General features: G+C 39.7%; 3 protein-coding genes and 1 non-coding gene across 4 annotated transcripts in view; 2 read left to right on the plus strand and 2 right to left on the minus strand.

The window, feature by feature from the left end:
- LOC110382206 (cadherin-87A) overlaps positions 1-5,802 on the plus strand; it is a 56,827-nt gene extending 51,025 nt beyond the window's left edge. Inside the window, exons 28-37 of the mRNA XM_064037758.1 lie at positions 3-193; positions 1,220-1,396; positions 1,798-1,910; positions 2,390-2,553; positions 3,045-3,202; positions 3,607-3,712; positions 4,054-4,243; positions 5,263-5,376; positions 5,489-5,565; positions 5,673-5,802. Of these exons, the coding sequence (XP_063893828.1) occupies positions 3-193; positions 1,220-1,396; positions 1,798-1,910; positions 2,390-2,553; positions 3,045-3,202; positions 3,607-3,712; positions 4,054-4,243; positions 5,263-5,376; positions 5,489-5,563 (1,288 nt within the window). The 3' untranslated portion in view covers positions 5,564-5,565; positions 5,673-5,802. The remainder of the gene's footprint in view (positions 1-2; positions 194-1,219; positions 1,397-1,797; positions 1,911-2,389; positions 2,554-3,044; positions 3,203-3,606; positions 3,713-4,053; positions 4,244-5,262; positions 5,377-5,488; positions 5,566-5,672) is intronic.
- LOC135117788 (5S ribosomal RNA) lies at positions 4,712-4,830 on the plus strand. Its single transcript, XR_010277168.1, has one exon. It is a non-coding gene; the product is annotated as a 5S ribosomal RNA (ribosomal RNA).
- Positions 5,803-11,803: 6,001 nt separating the features above from the next.
- LOC110382976 (uncharacterized) lies at positions 11,804-14,456 on the minus strand. Its single transcript, XM_021343679.3, has 6 exons — positions 14,214-14,456; positions 13,790-13,870; positions 13,314-13,511; positions 12,757-12,897; positions 12,331-12,429; positions 11,804-12,002 (listed from the first exon to the last, which is right to left on the minus strand). The coding sequence occupies exons 1-6, from the start codon at positions 14,271-14,273 to the stop codon at positions 11,805-11,807; spliced, it is 777 nt and encodes a 258-aa protein (XP_021199354.3). The 5' UTR covers positions 14,274-14,456; the 3' UTR covers position 11,804.
- A 2,286-nt stretch (positions 14,457-16,742) lies between these two features.
- The window catches only part of LOC110382974 (uncharacterized), a 29,151-nt gene continuing 25,490 nt past the window's right edge, over positions 16,743-20,403 (minus strand). The window contains exons 4-5 of the mRNA XM_021343677.3: positions 18,400-18,459; positions 16,743-18,136 (exon numbers count right to left, since the gene is read on the minus strand). Of these exons, the coding sequence (XP_021199352.3) occupies positions 17,933-18,136; positions 18,400-18,459 (264 nt within the window). The 3' untranslated portion in view covers positions 16,743-17,932. The remainder of the gene's footprint in view (positions 18,137-18,399; positions 18,460-20,403) is intronic.

Genomic DNA, 20,403 nt, shown 5'->3' on the forward strand with positions numbered 1-20,403 from the left:
AGAGAAAAACAATCCGACTACACCCTCACAATATACGCGAGCAACAACCCGATACTAGAGCACGCGGCCGCCATACTGAACTCAGTGGACAACGCGACGGACGGACACGAGCCCAGCGTTACTGTCGTCAGGGTCAAGGTCAAGGACGACAATGATAACGAGCCCAAGTTCCAGCATAAGGTTTATTATGCAGGTCAGATTTTAAAAACTTTTACCTAACTTTCAATGTAAATGTTCAAGCGGTTGAGCTGAAAACTTCGTGTACAAGTTAAGTTTGAACGACAATTCACGATACGGAATACGGAATCCAATATGGCGGACCCACCCAAGATGGCGGAATAGGTATTTTTGATGCATTTCGATAAAATGGGTATCAAATGAAAGGGTTTATTGAGAGTAACTTAAAAAACGCGATGGACCAACAGGCCTCTGCTTCTAGGTGGTTAAAGTCAAGGTTTCTCGACGAAAATGATAATGAGCCCAAATTCCAGCACACGGTATATTATGCAGGTAAGATTAAAAACCGAATATTCCCTCACAATATACGCGAGCAACAACCCGATACTAGAGCACGCGGCCGCCATACTGAACTCAGTGGACAACGCGACGGACGGACACGAGCCCAGCGTTACTGTCGTCAGGGTCAGGGTCAAGGACGACAATGATAACGAGCCCAAGTTCCAGCATAAGGTTTATTATGCAGGTCAGATTTTTTTAAAGAGGGGCAAATCCCCACCTTTTTTCTTTCTTTTCCTTCTTTCACAGACTTTCCAAAAAGGCGGTATGGAAGATGGTAACAAACAAACACGTTTTAAACTACTACTTCTACTAATAGTGTTTATAATAAGATGATTTGTGCCCCAAAACTGCGATACTTTGTCTTAATGCTTTTGATTACATGTAAATACTACATACATTATGTATCATGTAATGTCGTAATTTGTAACATGAGTTCTCAAACTCTGATATCGAGCCGAAAGTTGGTTCATTCATTGCTCTTAAGCCGTATCTGCTGAATCAACTGTGATGAAACTTGGCACTCAAATACATAATCTACTTTTTATCCGCGTAAGGGCCAAAGTTTCTCAACAGTTTTTAACTAAATCGGTTCTGCCGCTAAAGTAGTAAACTTACACACATTTTTATACAATACATAATAGAGGATTTTTTATGTGCCTACGAACCATTAATAATATTTATTTATTTGTTCTTTCTCCAGGAATAAAACACACAGCCCTCGTAAACGAGCCTATAATCTCCGTGATAGCTGAGGACCCGGATCTAGGCGAGAACGGTACCCTGGTCTACATGGTAGCTGCCTCTAACCTGTACAAGTTTGGAGACTCCCAGTCCAGTGGCAGTGTTGTACCTTCGCCTTTTAATATCAGTCAGGATGGTGAGTTAATTGTCTAAATAATTATGGGGAAGAAGCTGATAATCCTTAACTACTCTCAGTTATCAGTGTCTAAAAAAACAAATTATGTAAAATAAATATACCTAAAGCTTACATCGACTACCTGTATAAAGTAGTATCTTCCTCCACCGGTTTTAGCCGCATCTAGAGTGAATGCTACTAGAATAAATCTGTGCTGAAAAAACTTTTCAATTCGGTCTAGTATAGTTCTTGAATTTTTAGCGTTCTAGCAAGCAAACAAACCAACTTTTTATAACTTAATAATAATTAGTACTATCCATATTATACAGTTGAAAGTATTGTCATTTATAGCCGTATAACTGCAAAAGTATTAAAGAGAATTAACAATATTACTTATCTACAACCATAATGGTAATTGGCAGGTATCCTGATGACGGCACACTACATGGCGGAGTACAACCAGGACCGGTTCGTGTTGGACATCATCGCGCAAGAAGTGGCGCCGCCGCAGCGACGGGCCACAGCTCAAGTATATGTGAGTATACTGCGATAATGCTGTAACATTACATGTGTTTTTAATATAATCTTAATCTTAAGTGTACTGAATGGAGGGGATTAAATGTTTGCAGATGAAGAGTCAGTTAACAATACAAAGTTAAATCACAGTATCACTATATGAGTCACCGCAAAATAAAAACGTAAATTCATGGGCAAGCCCTTGCCCAATAATAGTTACACAATACTTAGGCAATATACTATGCATATGCAAATTTTTTAACAAGATATCATACTTTAAACAAGTTTATGGAGGATTTTTAAATCAATGTGAATAAAATATATAATGTTGAAGACATTAAGCACATATCTATTGAAATATGTTGTACCCCTTTGTTATAAATCTATTTATATTCTATTTTTTCAAACACTTTTTGGCTTAGTATCAAATAGGAATAGAATCAAATCTTCATTATTTCCTACTAAATACAATCTTAACATCATAATCTTAACCAACAGGTATGGATAATCGACCGGTCCTCATTAATCCGCATGGTGGTATCCCGCGGCTGCAGCACAGCGCTGGGCGGCGTGACGCGAAGATTAGCCTCTGCATCATCAGCACTGCTGGTGCCGGGCAGACGCCTGCCGCTAGTGCAAGCTGACAGGAGATATGATGACTGGTTAGTGGGAGCTGATACTCTAAGTCTCCCTCGTTGGTCTAATGGTCGTAAGCGAGACTGCTGTACACGGTCTCGGGTCAGGCCGAAATTGCTATGTAGGTTTTAGAAACGTTCACAATACAGCTTGGAGCTTCGAAGTAGATGTGTGGTAGTGGCAGGTAGGTGATACACCCTGTGATATCTGTCTGTGATCTCTCTTTGGTGTTGTCGGATTACCATCCCATCGTAGAGAGTGAAGGAGTAGTAAATACACTATATGTCCTGCGCAAATCAATCTTCTTAGAGAACAGTTGCTGTGGCTGACAGAAAAGGACGCCGTTATTAACACGATTTCATAAGCACAAAAATACATATAAAATCAAGATAAGTATACTATAATATACTGCAAAATATGTGTTCTCTACAACTTCACTGGGTCAATTCATAAGCATGTAGTTACATTTATTTCCTCGCAGAAGCTTACTAAAAATAACCTAATGTTTCAATTCCAGGTGTGAGATCCACCTCCACGCAGTAGATCCGACCACATACCAAGTGCTACCAGTGGAGAAAGTTCTAGAAACCATCGACTCTAAGTACGACGAACTGAAAGACGTGTACCAAGAGTATGGCGTGGAGACTCTGATTGCTGCCAGTGCTACTTCTAAAGGTAAGATTTTTATTATAAGCCTGTATGTTTTATTATTTTATTTTTACTACTACTAAAATTAGCTACCAATGTCCTGGGAGAACCTCTCTCTGATAACGGGTGATAATCCTATTCCCTCTCTCAAGCTCTAGGGTGAGGTCTCTAACTGTCTCTTTCATGTTATTCGGTTAGTTATGATAAGTTTTTACTCGAGAAATTCTAGTCTACTTTGTCAGTAAAAGACTATAAAAAATATGTACTTAAATAAAGTTTTTCTTAAAACTACAGTTAGATACAAGTTTGATATTTTAGTTTTATAGCTTAAGTTTGTATATGAAGTGCATAGCAATTTGTAGATACAATAAATATATATTGAAGTCAATAAATTCTGCATATGTATACAATTGTACTCTTTGTTGTTCTAGCACCGGATAGCTTCGATCCAGCACTAGCAGCATTAATAGCTCTTCTGATCGTGTTGTTCACTGGCATCGTCACTTTCATCGTTGTTTGCGCGTGTCTTAAACACTGGTGAGTTTATTTATATGGATAAGCTATTTTTGAACATCTGAATTGCATAAACCATTTATTGAAGTTGCTAAAAATCAAAATTTTCCAAAAAAAAAACCTTTTTATTTTTCGGCTATTAAAGCAATTTGCGCTCACTCGGCTCGCGCCGTCTATAATATCATCTTAATTTTCTGTGTTTATCTACACTACCTATAAACACTCTTTCTTTCTGCCTATGTTTTTTTTTGACGTTATTTATCAAGACGAATAAATAAGTAATAAACTTATAATAAACCTCCTCTTACTCATCATCTCTTCTAAATAATTCATATATCATAACCAAACCACCTTTACTTCCTCAGGGTAATCCCCCCACCGTCCTTACAATCCAGCAAAGGCGACAGTTTAGCCCGTCGCCGTATTCTAGAAGAGCTGTCCACTACTGAGAACCCTCTGTGGCTGGAGACCAAACTGAGGCCTTATGAGGAACAGGAGCTCACCATGAACGTCTTTGGAGACCAGAACGAACAGCCGCCCGCTGAACCTGCGCCGGTAAGTCTAATTCAGTTGATAAAGGATTTTTTTATCTTGTGTCTTTGATGATTAGGTGTAAATTAGGTCGTGTAGCTCAGTTATAAATGCACTCATTTGAGAAATGTTTACTCTGTTAGCCATTTTATACCTTCATCATCATCAGAGCCTTTTCCCTAATATAGTTGTATTCGTTTATTTGTATTTTATACCTTTAAATTATATGTAGTTATAGTTAATAGAAATATTTACAAAGTTTGGAAAAAAAGTATCTTTATATATTATGCCGGCTAAATCAAAGCTGCGTGGATCAATCTATCATAAGGTTAAGCAACGCTTGGCGCGATCAGCTCAAACATACCTTGTCATGATGAGTTCTTCCATATTTTGGAATGCACGATATCGGTCATTTGAGCATATCTGGCAGTCGTTCAGAGTAGTCAGAAGTCAGAAGTATACATATCAATGAATAATTTCAACATTGCATTCGCCAACGTCCATACCACGTTGAATACACCGGTTCTCGTCCGATCACCGAAGTTAAGCAACATCGGGCGCGGTCAGTACTTGGATGGGTGACCGCCTGGGAACACCGCGTGACGTTGGCTTTTTGTTTTTTTTTTTTTAATTCAAAAACATTTTATATATTCACGTTTCCATTCAAAATGAGAAAAAGTTAAAGTTGATGTGTTTTGGAGGGCACGTTAAACTGTACGTCCCGGATGTCATTTGAACATCTTTGGTAGTCATTACAGGTAGTCAGAAGCCAGTAAATCTAACTAGAACTTTGGTAAGACCAGTCTTACCAAACGGGTTGCCGAGGTAACTGGTTTGAGGTCTGATAGACAGTCGCTCCATGTAAACTGGTACTCGGCTGCAGCCGGTCAGACTGGAAGTCGACCCCAACATAGTTGGAAAAGGCCGATGAGCCACCCGAAACTCACCACCCACAGACCCACGCCTACAGTGACCTTCTAAAATTTTACTTACTTAGGCTTAGTCAAACGATTTTAGAATTTATATAACATTATTATTTACAGACGGACAACACATATGCAACGATCCAGGGCAGCCGCACGACGGAGCGTTTCGGCGACTACGCCACGCTCGGGAACGACTCGCCCACGCCGCTTGAAGCAGCACTCGGCTTCCAGGTATCTAATTAACTATCCAACTTTGTTATTATGTTACTCTATTTGAGAGAGAATCAGTCTCAAAGAGAGTCAGGAAAACCTAGAAGCTAAAAAAAACTTTTTTTACTTCCAGGGCAGTACGTTTAAGCCACCATCACCGGATACGCCAGAGCCGCCTCCCAGACCCTCAGGGTTAGGTATTCTTTGATGGTAAGTCTAACTTCATCACCAGGCACAATGTTTTTCCAACAACATTTTTCATAATTATGTTTCTTTCCGTACTTGAATTAAAACTAGTTGAATTATGTCTGTTTCAGATACGTCAACACAAAATGGTGGAAGATTTATATATATATATTGATCCTGGCCGATTTCGGCCACAGCGACTTGGATCTGCGCTTAATTTTTAGAGCTTCGCTGGTGTGCTCTCCAGTGACTGACAAAGCCAATTTTTTTTTTTTTTTGCAGTGAATGTCCGTCCACATTCACTGCAAGTCAGCACTCCTCCGATATAGGTGTATTGTATGGCCGCGGGTGGTCGGGCCTTCAGCTCATCTCGCCTAGCGTCGAGCTGTTCTCTCCGCCGGCTCTCAAACTCGCACACCTTGTCCTTAATAGTCCGCCTCCATTTGGTCCTATCTGCCGCCATAGCCTCCCAGTGTGACGGATCTAAGTCACATCTCTTCATGTGGCGTTTCAGCACATCTTTGTACCGCAGACGTTGACCACCCTGCTTACGCTTGCCAGTCTCCAGCTCTGAGTAGAAGACGCGCTTTGCTACTCGGGCATCTGACATCCGGGAGACATGACCAGCCCAGCGCAGCTGTCGACGCATTAGATAGGCCTCAATACCGCTGACATTAGCGCGTCTAAGTACTTCCGTGTTACGAACACGGTCCGACCACTGGATGCACATAATGTCACGTAGGCATTTTAGATGGAATCTATCTAATGTCCGAATATGCTCGCGGTATAGACACCAAGTCTCAGAGGCATATAGGAGATTTGGCAGAACTATTGCCATGTACACAGCTACTTTTGTAGAGAGCTTTATGTCATGTGAGCGGAACACCTTGGCACGAAGTCTACCAAAAGCTGCAGCAGCTGCTCCTATTCGGCTGTTGACTTCGTTATCAAGGAGACACCTGGATGTTATGGTGCTGCCAAGATATTTGAATTGGTTTACTTGCTTAAGCGAGACATCTCCGAGTCTAATGTCAACTGGGGCACTGTTCACAGTATCAAGTGCCATGACTTCGGTTTTCTTGACATTTATCTTCAGGCCAAATCTGATGCATGCCTGCAGTAGTCTCGACATAAGCCTCTGCAGCCCATCTGGGGATTCCGCCACAAAACATAAGTCATCTGCATACATCATCTCAGTGATAGTCGCGTGAGACACTCTTGTGCGAGCCTTGAGTCTATTTAGGTTGAAGACACCACCGCCATCGGTACGAAAACAAATACGGATACCTTCGGACAGAGTCTGCAAGGCTTCCCGAACGACAACTGCAAAGTACAGGGCAAAGAGAGTTGGAGCGAGCACGCAGCCCTGTTTCACACCGCAGCTCACTTTAAAGAACTCCGAGTCCTCGCCCTGCACACTGACACAACAGCGCATGTCATCATGCAGAAGTCGTATCATTCTTATAAACTTGTCCGTGCATCCAAGTTTCGCTAGTACCACCCATAAGGCTTTGCGCGGCACCGAGTCGAAAGCTTTCTCCAAGTCAACAAAGCAAAGAAACAATGGTTGACTCTGCTCACGACTCTTCTCTAGAAGTTGACGGATAGAGAAGATGGCCTCACACGTACCTCGATTCGGCCGGAAGCCAAATTGGGTTTCAGGCAGTATGTCTTCAGACAAGGGCATCAAGCGGTTCAGTAAAATTCGTGCAAAGGTTTTGCCTGGAGAGGTCAGGGAGAGATACCTCTATAGGAGTTGCAGTCAGATTTGTCGCCTTTGTTCTTGTACAAGGAGCACACCCGAGAGACTCGAAACTAATCAGGTACTCGCTCCTCGTTCCACATCTTTGCAAAGAGTTTCCAAATGGTCTCATGCAACTCCGCACCCCCATATTTCAGCAACTCTCCAGGAACATTATCAATGCCGACCGCTTTTTTTGTTCTGTTGTTGTTGAACGGCAACGATGACCTCACGCAGGGTCAGTGGATCGTCTAGCTGCTTGACAGTGGGCAGTGATGCCATCGAGCAGATAAACGACATGTCCACAGCTCTATCGACATTGAGCAAGTCGTTGAAATGCTCTGCCCATCTCTTAAGTACGTCCTGCTTGTTGGTCATTAGCTGTGTGCCGTCATGAGATCTTAAGGGTACTCTTGTACGACTGGTTTTACCGACCAGTTTGCGAACCTCATCATAAAACGCACCTAGCTGTTTCGTGTCAGAGAGCCACTGCATACGTTCGGCCTTTTGACGCCACCACTTGTCTTTTATTTCCCGTACATATCTCCGCAACTCGGCTCCACTTTGCTTAACACGCTCCGCTTGTTGATCGTCCCTAAATTGACGTAGTATGGAGCGGTGATTCTGGATAGCTTTGTTAGTATTTTATCATTTTCATCAAACCAGTCTTCGTGTCTACCAGGTTTGACACCCAGTGTCTGCGAAGCACTAGCGATTAATCCGGTCGAGAGGGTATGCCAGTTAGCTACAGAATCACCATGCTCAACGTCTATTAGCTGGATCGCATCACTAATTGCCTGTATATAGTTGTCGCGTACCTCCAAACTTTGAAATTTTTCCAAATCTAGGCACTTAGGCTTCACTCCATGAGATCTGCGAGGAGGATATAAACGAAGCTTCATCTTGGTGACAACAAGACGGTGGTCCGTGGAGCACATTGCATTAGCATCACGCATAACACGTGTAATCTGTACTTGGGAAATGTCTCTTTGCCGAACGATTATGAAATCAATCAGGTGCCAATGCTTTGATCTCGGATGCATCCAGGTAGTTTTATATTTAGCCGGGAGTCTGAACATGGTGTTGGTGATGGCCAGTTCGAATTCGGCACAGAGAGATAGCAGGAGTTGTCCATTACTATTCATGTTACCGACACCATGTCTTCCCAAGACCTTTGGCCAAGCTTCAAAGTCACGTCCGACTCGCGAATTGAAGTCGCCCATCAGAAGTATCTGTTCCCTTTGGGGAATTTTTGATAGGGTTTGCGTAACTTCTTCGTAAAACTTGGCCTTGGTTTCATCATCCTTGTCGAGCGTTGGTGCATAAACACTGATGATATTAAGGTGATTGCCATTATCGAGGTGTAGGCGCAGCGTGGTGACGCGGTCCGAGATGTGGATAGGATACTCCTCTAATTTAGCTGCTATATGGTTGCTGATCGCGAATCCAACCCCGGATCTTCTAGGCTCTGAGGACGGAGTACCTTTCCAAAGAAAGTATATCCGCCCAAGCGCTCCAATCTCTCCCCCTCGTCTGCCAAGTGAGTCTCACTAAGAGCAGCGATGTGCACACCGTAGCGTCGGAGTTCTCTCGATACGAGAGCGGTTTTACGAGGAGGACACAGGCTACTTTCGCGATCAAGGAGGGTTCGCACATTCCACGCTGCAAAGGTCATATTATTAATTTTAACGGGTTTCCGTCTGAGATTATTATGTATCTTTCGACCACGAGTTATTGATGCAGAGACAGCCGTGGTTACTCTCTCTTTTTATACAGGGTTAAGCCTTTTTTAGGACACCTTTTCTAGTCCCCTCCCCGGATTGGGGGAAGCAGGGCCTCTCTAAATAGAGCTGCTTCGTCACCCAGGGAGCTGCCGAATTGCACTGTTAACCCAATGCAGCGCAAAGCGACCATCTACCCTAGGTCGCCTGCGTGTAGACATCAGACAAAGCCAAGTTGGCATCACAACCGGACCTCTCTACCTCTGCCCATCGCCGCAGGGCTAAATCGGAGTCCATTTGGCAGACCAATTCAATTGCGCAGGAGATATTAAAGTGCACGAAACGTAGCAACGACAGTGTGTGCGCATACACAGGTGCACTCTTATCTCTACCTCCCTGTATCCAATGGAACGGTAAACCGCCACAATTGGAGAAAGCTAGAGACGTCCCTAGGCGTTAGCATGGCCTCTAACGCGAACCATGAGCCATGAGAAGGGCTGTGCCTGGCCGGGATCGCCAGTGGATCTTAGCAGGAGGCATCTGCTTGGGATTTGAGATTGAGGGAGAGGAGGGTAGGATACTGCTGCCACGGAACGGAGAGGAGTGTGACAACAGAAGCTCGAGTAGTCGGGGTCGGGGCGGTGACCGCCGCTCTACTGACGGCGCTCGCCGCCGTGCTCGACACTGTGGCGCCCTCCAGCGGACACGCCAGGTACTGTGGAGAGCCTGCTCTCGCACACGTCCGGCACCGGCGGCGACCGCCGCGCTACTGACGGCGCTCGCCGCCGTGCTCGACACTGTGTACGACACTGTGGCGCCCTCCAGCGGACACGCCAGGTACTGTGGAGAGCCTGCTCTCGCACACGTCCGGCACCGGCGGTGACCGCCGCGCTACTATAAATATACTACTATAAATATATAAATATAAAGATAACTGTAAATATTTGGTAACTAGGTAGTGCATGTTGACAATGTGTTATAAAAATATCGGCATTGCTGTTTTTGTAACATTTGGGAATCTCGTACGGTAGACCGCACATCAGTGGTAACTGTCGTGCACCTTAACTCAATAGTAATAAGTACGATTTTCCATTAAAACTGTTACCACTGACCTGAAGCTGACTGTACATGGCCTCGTCTTTTGACGAATGCTTGCAAACTTAGAAAAGTCAAACACGACTTTGCTACTTCAAGACATACACTCAATTTTTTAGTGTTTCTGTGCAAGATGCAAGCAATCGTCAATTGACGATAACGAGACGTTTGACGTACAGTTTACGTGAACAATAGGAATTTGTGTTTGTCACACAAGTGTTACAAAAACAGTACATATCGTAAAACAAAGTAAGACTGTCCGAAAATAACTATTAATATTTTTGTTACCATTTAGAAGAAACTTTATCTTATGTGATACATTGACAACGTCCATTTATTTTTAGTGTAGGAACAAATTTCTTATCTTTATTTTAATACATTTTTTACTTAGATATGTGATTTAATTTCTCCTGTGATGAAATTATTGATCTAAGATTCTAAATTATTGTTAACTTTTTCTTTTTGGTGTGTATAATTATTTTGCATGAAATTGCATTACAAATTTTTTATATTATTTCAATAATAATTAGTCTATTATATGTAGACACCAAAAAGAAAGGGTTACTAAGTAGACTGTTTAAAGACAACTATTTTTATATACTCTTTCTATCTCCTAGAATCTTGTCTAGAATCTCATAATATCTTAGCCAATCTTTAGTATTGTAAACTAAATTATTTCTATATGTCTTTGATTTTAACTAATGCCATATAAATATATTGTAAATTACAAAATATTGTACAAAATACAATATTATTTAAGACATTATATTGTAAGGGACCAATTTCAAATTCTGCATTTTGGCGCGCATACATCTGCAGAATTTTATTATATCAAAATGTGTGTGTAACCAAAATCTGTTTTGTTGTGTAAATATCCATTATGTAAGTAATCTAAGAAAAAAACTTACTTTTAAATATGACTTTCTGCTTTCTACAAACTAAACAATGTATTATAAAATTTTATAATTAATAAAAGCCAATTATGTTGTTATAATGGTACATAAGAATCTAATTTGAAAGTCCATTTCTATTTTTTATACAATTTATGATTTTCCGGAATTTTATTTAAAAAATAGTTCAAGAATGAAATAAGGTGCAAATCCGCATTTTTATGTCAATATTCTTTATTTTCATAAAGTGGTCAACGTGATAGGGAATTGATATTTTGTGGTACCGTCCTTTCCTAAGATATTTGAAATAAATACAAAATAATAAAAGAAATAAATAGTCAATAAGTTAAGTACGTTTTTGTAAATATATATTTTTATACCTTCAAGTATTATTTAACAACGACAAAGCAATAAAGAGATTTTATAGCGAAATTGTTTTAGTTTTCTTTTTTCTGGTGGAATTGTAAAAAAATCCCTTAAGTTGTTCAATGGCTGTCCATCGAGCTTTTATGTGTTAACTGTACCGATTCTCTTTTTTTATTTTAATTCTTATGTCATCCTTATGTCAACGTGGATTTTAACGATAGTTATTTTACATTGAATAATGCTTCTCCCAATACACATAATTTTTAACTGCCTTGGTTATCTGCCTAGCCTTTTCCCAATGAATGATTCAATATTAAACTATGGGGTCGGCTTCTACTAGAACCAGTTGTAGCTGAGTACCAGCGTTTTACAAGGAGCGACTGCCTATCTGATCTCCTGAATCCAGTTACCCGGGCAACCAAATAAAAAATGTGTAAAATAAAACATGGTTCACGTAGTAATAGTATAGCATTTATTCAGTGTCTCCATGATGTTTCGGATCCTGTCCAGGTATCGCGACAGGTTGGTCTTCAGGCATTCCTCCAGATCTATCAGTGAAGAGTTGTAGTACGCGTAGAGGTCGCTAGTCGCGCTCTGTTTGAGTGACATTAGCCGTCGAATTACTTCGTTGTATTTGTCGTTTTGCATCTGAAAGGTGGGCATAATAAACTTAAGTTTGTAATGCAGAATGTAGGAATATTTGTAAAAAACATTAAACCAAGTCATCAAAAATTCACTTTGAGGAAGGTACTTAAGTAAGTTATTATCGAATATTCGAATTATATGGTCACGCCTCCACACTTGATTTTTGATTACATGGGTAGAGTACTGGATATTAATAATGCAAAGGAATTCGACTTGAGAACCTTTTTAGAAAGTCGGTTAAATAGTGAATACCAAGAGATGAGCTAGGAAGGATTTCAAGCTAATATTAGCAATAATATAGAGAGATTCTAAAATAATCAGTTACACTTACGTATTCAACTAAACACTCTTGCTCTTGCTGCTTTGACGTAGGGTGCTCGTCTCTGCAGAGATTAACTAAATATCGGTAACCTTTCCTCCATTTCACTATCTGAAATAAAAAAAATATTCTAATTTATCCACGACAGAAGCCGTCAGGCAGGTTTGAAATCCTTAACATTAGGACTTTTTTTTAATGGTAAATCATAAAATTACAACCCCGCTGTAGGTGCAGCGTGATTGAGTGTCAGGCTACCAAGCTAGACTACTAAAACCCATCCCATCATGTTCCTTCTTAAGACGTTTTTGTACCAGGGCCGAGGTAACTCTTTCGAACAACCCCGCAGCCCTGGCAGGTCTTACACTTGGACTTGGTACGTGTCCAAACCTGTAGCTCACGCGATAAGAAGAAGATTATTAAGAATTGTTTACAAATTACCTGCTTATCCAACTGCTCAGCTGGTTCTTTGGACTCTTCATCCTTAGAGGTGGCTGCCTTCAAGCATAGGTGTTCACTCTCGTAGTACAAATGTATGGAACGCCTGATCTCCTTTCTATGGACGAAGAGGCACTCTAGCCACTGAAACATGAAGATAGATCATAAGTCTTCTTGCTATCGGTAGTTACTGATTTTTGATCTAGTGGACGTGAGAGCGATTGCATTCCGCTGGGTCCTCAGATCGATCCCAGGTCGGGCCAAAATCGCTTTGCTTGCATTTAGGATATTTCACGAAGGAGCCAATAGTGTCGAACTTGGTGGCGTTATTGCCTCATGTCTGGTCACGTGAACCCATTAAGAAAACTCTGGCTGGAAAACTTGTAGGTATGTTTAAGCTTGGAAGGACTTAGGTAGCTCAGTCGGCAAGAGGCATACTTGTACGTAAGCATTTATTCGTTTGGTTTGCACTCAAACAAAAGATTGTAAGATCGAACACCGAGTCAGTCAGTGCCATTCAGAGGTGGCTACGTAGATATTAATAAGTGTCTTCTTCTCACCTTAGGATTACCATTGCTCTTCAAGCTATGTTCCTGATGCCTGATCATCTGCATCCTATACCTCATGGTGACGTCCAGCCTCTTGATCTGGAACTCATCAGCCCAGTTCACCATCTGCTCTCTATCATTCTTCTGAAGCACCCTGGAAGCGTTCACATCTTCCTCGAACTTTTGTATCTGGAGTTTTATGGGGGTACGCTGGAAATGAAGACTGAAATTACTTTCTTTGCAGAATTTGCAAAGCCGTGATTATTCTTCACTTATGGACTATCCACTATCCACAGAATCACACTTACCCTTTTCCCCTTCAAAATCTGATCATGGCAAATCATATGATCTATGATGATAGTTCATCGAAATTGGCCCATACTTTTGGTCTACATACTGCCACAAAGCTAGGACATTTAGGCATCTAGACTGTCAAACACTATCCTCCTTATGGTGTTGAAATCGGTTAAAAAAGGCTGTCAACGTACTTGCGATTCCTCTGGTGTTGTGGGTATCCATGGGCGGCCATAACCACTCGCTATCAGTCGATCTGTGTGCTGGACTGCCGCCTAAACATATAAAAAAACAAATCTTTGACCAATCGAACGTTAACCTTCTACTATTAAGGCCTTAAGGTTGATAATCAATTGAAGTTTGCCGCTATAATACAAAACAAAAAAGCATTTTCAACATGCTGAAAGTTCTTTAGAAGTTTCAAATTGAAAAGACGGGAGATAGTTCAATAAGTAAACAATAGCTAAGTTAACCTACCAGAACTACTTCATTTATCTCTTTCTGTCCCACATTCACAACAACTGTCTGATAGGTATCCTATTTAAGTCCAGACGCAAACAATAACATAATTTAACTATTCTAATCAATTGTCAACATAATATAAGGAAGTGAACTTACCACACAAGACGCTCCCCAAAGTACAGGCAACAGAAAAACAATTAACTTCAAAACAAACATTTTACAAAAAAAAGTCAGTAGCACACTCAATTCTCAACTAGTCAGAATTAACAAGCGCTCAACTTTGATGTTTGAGCATCGTTCTAAGACTTAAAACTGTTGTGATCTAGTGGAGAGCATTGCCTTATCTATACAAGATTAAGATGCATCTGAAGTAAAGTTAGCAATGTATTAAAGTAAATAAATATTACTATCGTAAACTGGAGAATACGCAGTGTTAAGTTGAGAGGTCACGACATACGCTATAGGTACGTTATGTTAATTAGTTATAATATTATGGTGCAAAATAAAGCAAAATTATTTTTCTAAAGTTTTATTTTCAACCTTCAGTGCTAGAACTACTACATACTGGCACGTAGTTATGCGCCAAATAAGTTTTCCGCTCCGAAGTTGGCCACTTGACGATAATCAAACCACTATAGTACCTATCTCTCAAGAAGTTGCCTATACTATAGCGGAAAAGTTTAAGCGTTTTAACATCAGTGGATTTTCCACTTGGTTTTTCTACTCGCAATTGCAAGCGACAAAAGCCTATCGTTTTCACGTGCCAACCTTTGAACTATTTGAACCATTGTTGACAATCTAAGATCCGTTTGGAAAAACCGATTGGAAAATACGCTATAGTGAAAGCACTGTTATTTGACGAAAACTGTGAGATGCAACCAATCGTCAAGCATGACTTACCACGTGAACTAAATGAAGTGTAATTTCCACGGAGTAAGGAAATATAGCGGAGATGCCTTATATAAGGTAGGTCACGCACTTTCTTGTAGGTCAAGCAACGTACTGTTTTTGTTACTAGTTCTAACAGGATGCTCGGGTTTCTTCTCAAATCAAAAACATTTTGTCAAAGGCCTAATTGATTGGTGATTTTATTTTGAAAATAATGTGCAGATTCCATAAAAGTCGTGAAAGCGCGGAGCTAGTAAAGTTCCTCGTCCACCCGCATATTGGCGCGCTACTTTCTTACAAGATTTTGCGTTAAGACAACTCCACTAGTGATTTTGTTCTCCATGACAATTTCCAATACGTAGTTCATTTTACTGGTTGACTGTACATTATCATGATATGATAACCTGAGGTTATCGCTGACAGATTGAATTAATATTTATGCGCCTGCGTTTGCAGTGCGCAATGTGTGCCGGACAAGGTCGAATGCAATCATTATAGTCAATTGATTGGGTATCGATTCTCTTCCTCAAATTAAAACAAATATAGGGACATCGCTATTTTGTTTCGATAGGTGTACCTATAATCTACATGTTTCGTTTTTTTGGTCTTTTCCTAGGTACTTGTTAGCACAATAAGGGTATTAATAGGTTTGCGGTTTTTATTTTATGTAACAATTTGGTAATCCTTAAAACTTTCGACCGGGTGTAAGATGTATCGGGTTCTAAGGTAACTGAGTTGAGAAGGCCAGATAGGTTGCTCCATTTAAAATACTGCTACTCAGCTGCATCTAATAGTAGCCGACCCTAATATAGGAAGGTAGTTGGGAAAAGGTTAGGCAGATGATGATGATGTTAAAATATTTATTTATTACAAAAATAGATTGTCAAATACATTTTTTACAATAATAACATTAACAACAAATAGAATTAGATTACAATTTATTTATTAAACACAACGATTGTACTTTTTTACGTATTTAAATTAAATTTTTATGTCAAATATCTGCCTTTTGGGTTTGTAGGAAAAACTTTTTTAAAGAAAACATTTGTGTAATGTCGGTAAATATTAGTTCAAGGATATCCTTATACTGGGTAAGTTAAACTAAATAAATCAAACTCAAAAGACAGACAAAGAACATTTTAAATGAATCAGTTTCACAAACTTCTGGCTCTGAATATCTAGTAGTTAGATATCTGACAAATTATTCATACGGTGAGAAGTTAATTTAACTATTACGATAAGCGAACCATTTTCATTTGTCAGAACACCGATTTGATCACACAGGATATCGTTTTAGTTGAATGGTGCAGCTGGGTCTTAGACAATACGCATGGAACTATCTTTCTGATAACTCAGTTAGTAGTTAGGTATATACCCAATGCGCCAACCAGTTGGCTAAAATAGGAAGTTTGACAGACATTTAGGGCGGTCCATCCTTGCTTAAAAAGCTTTTTAAAAATATATCTTAAGTTGGACTCACCGTTAATCATTTAAAGAAACGTCTATTAATTAAAGACAGAAGGTTGTGAAACTGCCTATACCTAATACATTATTATACACATGCAACAAATTATAATTAAAACTTAATTCTGAATTAAATTACATTTATTTTATAACTATCACAGTGTCTGTATACCGAATTTTATACTAAGATTTCTATATTGCGTTGATCCGTTTTACGCAGTCGGTAAGATAAATCTAATATTTACCTATATTACGGCAAAAGTTATTTATTTCAAAATTCATTAGCAGTAGATAAACTCGTGTTTAAAAAATAAATAAAGCTTTTTTTATATATTATGTACTTCTGCAGTACGGACCATCGCAATATTTTCAAAACACATTAAAAATGTCATAGAGTCCAATTATTGACATCACCTAATCACAATTATCTTTTTACAATTTTATTTTTTTAATCTAATTTTACAATTTTAAGTCATATACTTACCTAAACATAAATACTTACTATGTATATTTTTGGATTTTACATTGTCGTCTACTTCTTATTTCTTAATAAAAACAATAAGTAGGTCGGTATTGGCTGATTTAATTATTTTTATAAATATTATAGATATAGGTATAATGTCGGCTCGATTTAATATTTCAAATAAATATATCGTAATAGCTTAAGAGTACCACACTGCAGATTAAACAGTAGGCCTACAGTTGACCCGATGGTTGGCTGTTTTTTTAAAGAAAATCTTGACTCCAATCTAACCTTTCAGTCGATCCGATATGATCGGCTAAATACCTGATCTTTGTAATGTGCGTACTACCATTCATCTTAATACCGATTTATGAACCCAAACAAATTAATTATCAGCTGACTAAAAGTTTACAGTGTGTGAACGCTTAGCTAGGAATTTTTAAACTATAACTTGTATAATCTATTAATGCTGAATTATATCACCATTTTCACACTAATTCTGGGACCATAAAAAATACCATACTTAAAGTATTTTTCCTAATATTTTAATAATATATTAACTAAGAAGTTAATACTATAGTCACAGAACTTTAATTATCAATCTCATTAAACTCACAGGTATACGAATTAATTTTCACTATTAAATTAACTAGTATGACACATATAAATTCTATTAGCTTTGATTAATGTCGAAAGTGGTTAAAACTCTATGGGAAAAGGAAATCGATGTTTTAATTTCACGACAGTAAGTGAGCTATGCTTAGATGTGTATGTTCTTATTGTCTCTGTATGTGTGTAAGCTCAGGATCTATATAAACACACACACAAGCATGGTTCATCCATTTTGTGAAATAAAACATCTATAGGAAACGTATCTTCCAGTCATCTCGACAAATTGACGGGAGTCACTAAAGAAACAAAGCAACACAACCGCACATGTGCGAGACGTCATATATCTAGCTTCAGAAGAACAAAGTAAGTGAATTGACGCGAATTATACTAACAAGAATTTTACAAAAATTTTAAGACCTTTAAACAACTTTCGACCTCACCAAAAACCTTAGCGTCTCACATCTACACAGGATCTCATCTCCTCAATAGCTCGCCTCGTCTGTATCGAGGCGTACCTTTCAAACTGCCTCAGCTCTTGGCGGGATCGACAGAGAAGGTCGTGGTATGCTCGCCTCGTGAAAGGCAGATCGTTTCGAACTCGGCGAATTTTCTCTAGAGCGATGCGGTGAAAACGGCTTACTCTGGCTGTTTCCTGTGAACAATTTAGAGGAAAATTTTTAACAGTGAGTTGGTTTGTTTGTGTGATTTCAAGCATGGATTTGACAGTCTTTTGTAACTCTTGCAGTGTTGGATACCTCATATCGAGGAAGGCTAAACTTAAATTACTTTTTTATTCGGATCCTCGATGTTCCCACGCAGGTGAAACCGCTGTCGAAAGGCAGTTGTAAGTATAAAAAAAAACCGTTTAAGTGTTTTCTTAAGCCTTGTTTTCGAAACATACAATATCTTTCTTACCTGACAAGACAGCCTGCAGCCCCTTAGAAATCTGTCGTACCTCCTCAAGCAGCCTGCAGTCTGTAAAGAGAATTAAACAAGGTATTCAATTAATTTGTAGGCTAAATAATACACGTTAGTTTATAAGAAAAATATACATTTACAAACTTACAAATATACATTTACATATGCACCCTGGTGCATGCTGTTTGCCGACGACATCGTCCTGGTTAGCGAAGACGGACCTGAGATCCAGAGCAGATTGGGGAGTTGGCAACAGAGACTGGAGAATGTTGGCTTAAAAATCAGCAGAACCAAGACCGAATACATGTTCTGCGATTTCGGCGGTCTCTCCAGTCCTGAAGCCATAGCGCTGGATAACGCACTTCTTCCAGTCTGCTCCGATTTCCGGTATCTCGGTTCGCTTATTCAGGGCGATGGCGAAATAGATCGGACAGTTACGTACAGAATTAACGCAGGATGGATGAAATGGCGGCAGGTAACGGGAACAACTTGTGACCCTCGTATTCCCCTTAAACTTAAGGGGAAAATTTACAAGAGTATGGTCAGGCCTGCTGTCTTGTATGGATCAGAGTGCTGGCCCACAAAAGCGACGAATGAAAGACAATTGCATGCGGCAGAGATGAGAATGTTAAGAGGTATGTGTGGAGTTACGCGAATGGATAGAGTGAGGAATGAGTATATAAGAGGAAGTTTGAAAGTAGCGCCGGTATCAGAAAAACTGCGTGGAAACCGGCTGTCGTGGTATGGGCATGTGATGCGGAGGAATGAGAGTCATGTTGTGAGGAAGGTAATGAGTATGAACGTGGACGGATATAGTGGAAGACCAAAGAAACGATGGATGGATTGTGTGAAAGTAGATATGGTAAGAAAGAATGTTACTTGTGAGATGACGGCAGATAGAAGCGTATGGAAGAAGAAAACATGCTGCGCCGACCCCAAATAAAATTGGGATAAGGGCAGGAGGATGATGATGATGATACATTTACAAACTTAGGCCGGGATAAATGTAACTACGATTGCAGTCGTAAAATCGATACAAATCGGTGATTTACATGGTGGGACCCTTATTTTTAATTATACTTTTTAGACCAATTGCATAAAAACGGTGTTCATATCAATTGCATAAAAAACGCAATTATAGTAAAATACATATTCCTATGCTGCTGGCAACTATTTTAATAGATTTTTTTTAATACCTAGTCGATTTCCGCAATACAAACCTTTGCGGAACAACATGCGTATTTTTTATTTAATGGAGTTATTTATGCTTGCAGATTTCATTCCACGGGAGTTATTGCAAACATGTAAGTATGCAGTATGCAGCTAGACTTATATGCAGGTATCCATGAATTTGTATGTTATCTACACACCATAAGACTGTATATTTTTTAATTTGTTTGTGACATGTTGGCCAGTAGGGGGTAATCTGCGGATCTACAAAGCCATTTTCGAAAAAAAAAAATAACGAGAGAAAGTTTATAAGTACGTACTTGGGAGTGTCATAGGCTATTTTATTCCGGTACGGGTAGTACTTATTTCCTTCAAGATCCGGGTGAAACCCCGGAAATCTACTTTGCTATTTAATAACCACAAGTGTCTTTTCTGAGCAAGAACAGGCCTTGTGCCTAAGGGCACTAAAAAGGTTAATAATGACTGATGGCTAATTAGTTATAATACACAGCTGTGTTGCTGGGAAGTTTGCATGTTCATCAGCGTTACTTTTTTTTCCAGCCATAACACTAGGACATTTTAACTGGGTTGAGGAGGTCAGATAGGCAGTGGCTCCTTATAAAACACTGGTACTCAGCTGCATCCAATTAGACTGGAAGCCGACCCCAACATAGTTGGTAAAGGCTGGAGAGATGATGATGAGCACTAGGAGTCTAGGAAGTGGTAACAGAGAAACGGCGTAGAAACCTGCTGTCATTGAGGAATGAAAGTCATGTTAGAAGAAGGTTTTGGGCATGAACGAAACGATACGAAGCATCAAAGAAACGATAA

Source organism: Helicoverpa armigera, chromosome 14, assembly GCF_030705265.1.
Source record: "Helicoverpa armigera isolate CAAS_96S chromosome 14, ASM3070526v1, whole genome shotgun sequence".
NCBI lineage: Eukaryota > Metazoa > Arthropoda > Insecta > Lepidoptera > Noctuidae > Helicoverpa > Helicoverpa armigera.

What these genes read in the sequence shown, in the direction of transcription:
- LOC110382976 (XM_021343679.3), bottom strand. Translation starts at nt 14,273, where the DNA reads ATGTTTGTTTTGAAGTTAATTGTTTTTCTGTTGCCTGTACTTTGGGGA. An exon ending in AGAGCAATGGTAATCCTAAG is followed by an intron (nt 12,898 to 13,313) that starts GTGAGAAGAAGA and finishes TTCATGTTTCAG; the next exon opens with TGGCTAGAGTGCCTCTTCGT. An exon ending in AAGAGTGTTTAGTTGAATAC is followed by an intron (nt 12,003 to 12,330) that starts GTAAGTGTAACT and finishes CCCACCTTTCAG; the next exon opens with ATGCAAAACGACAAATACAA.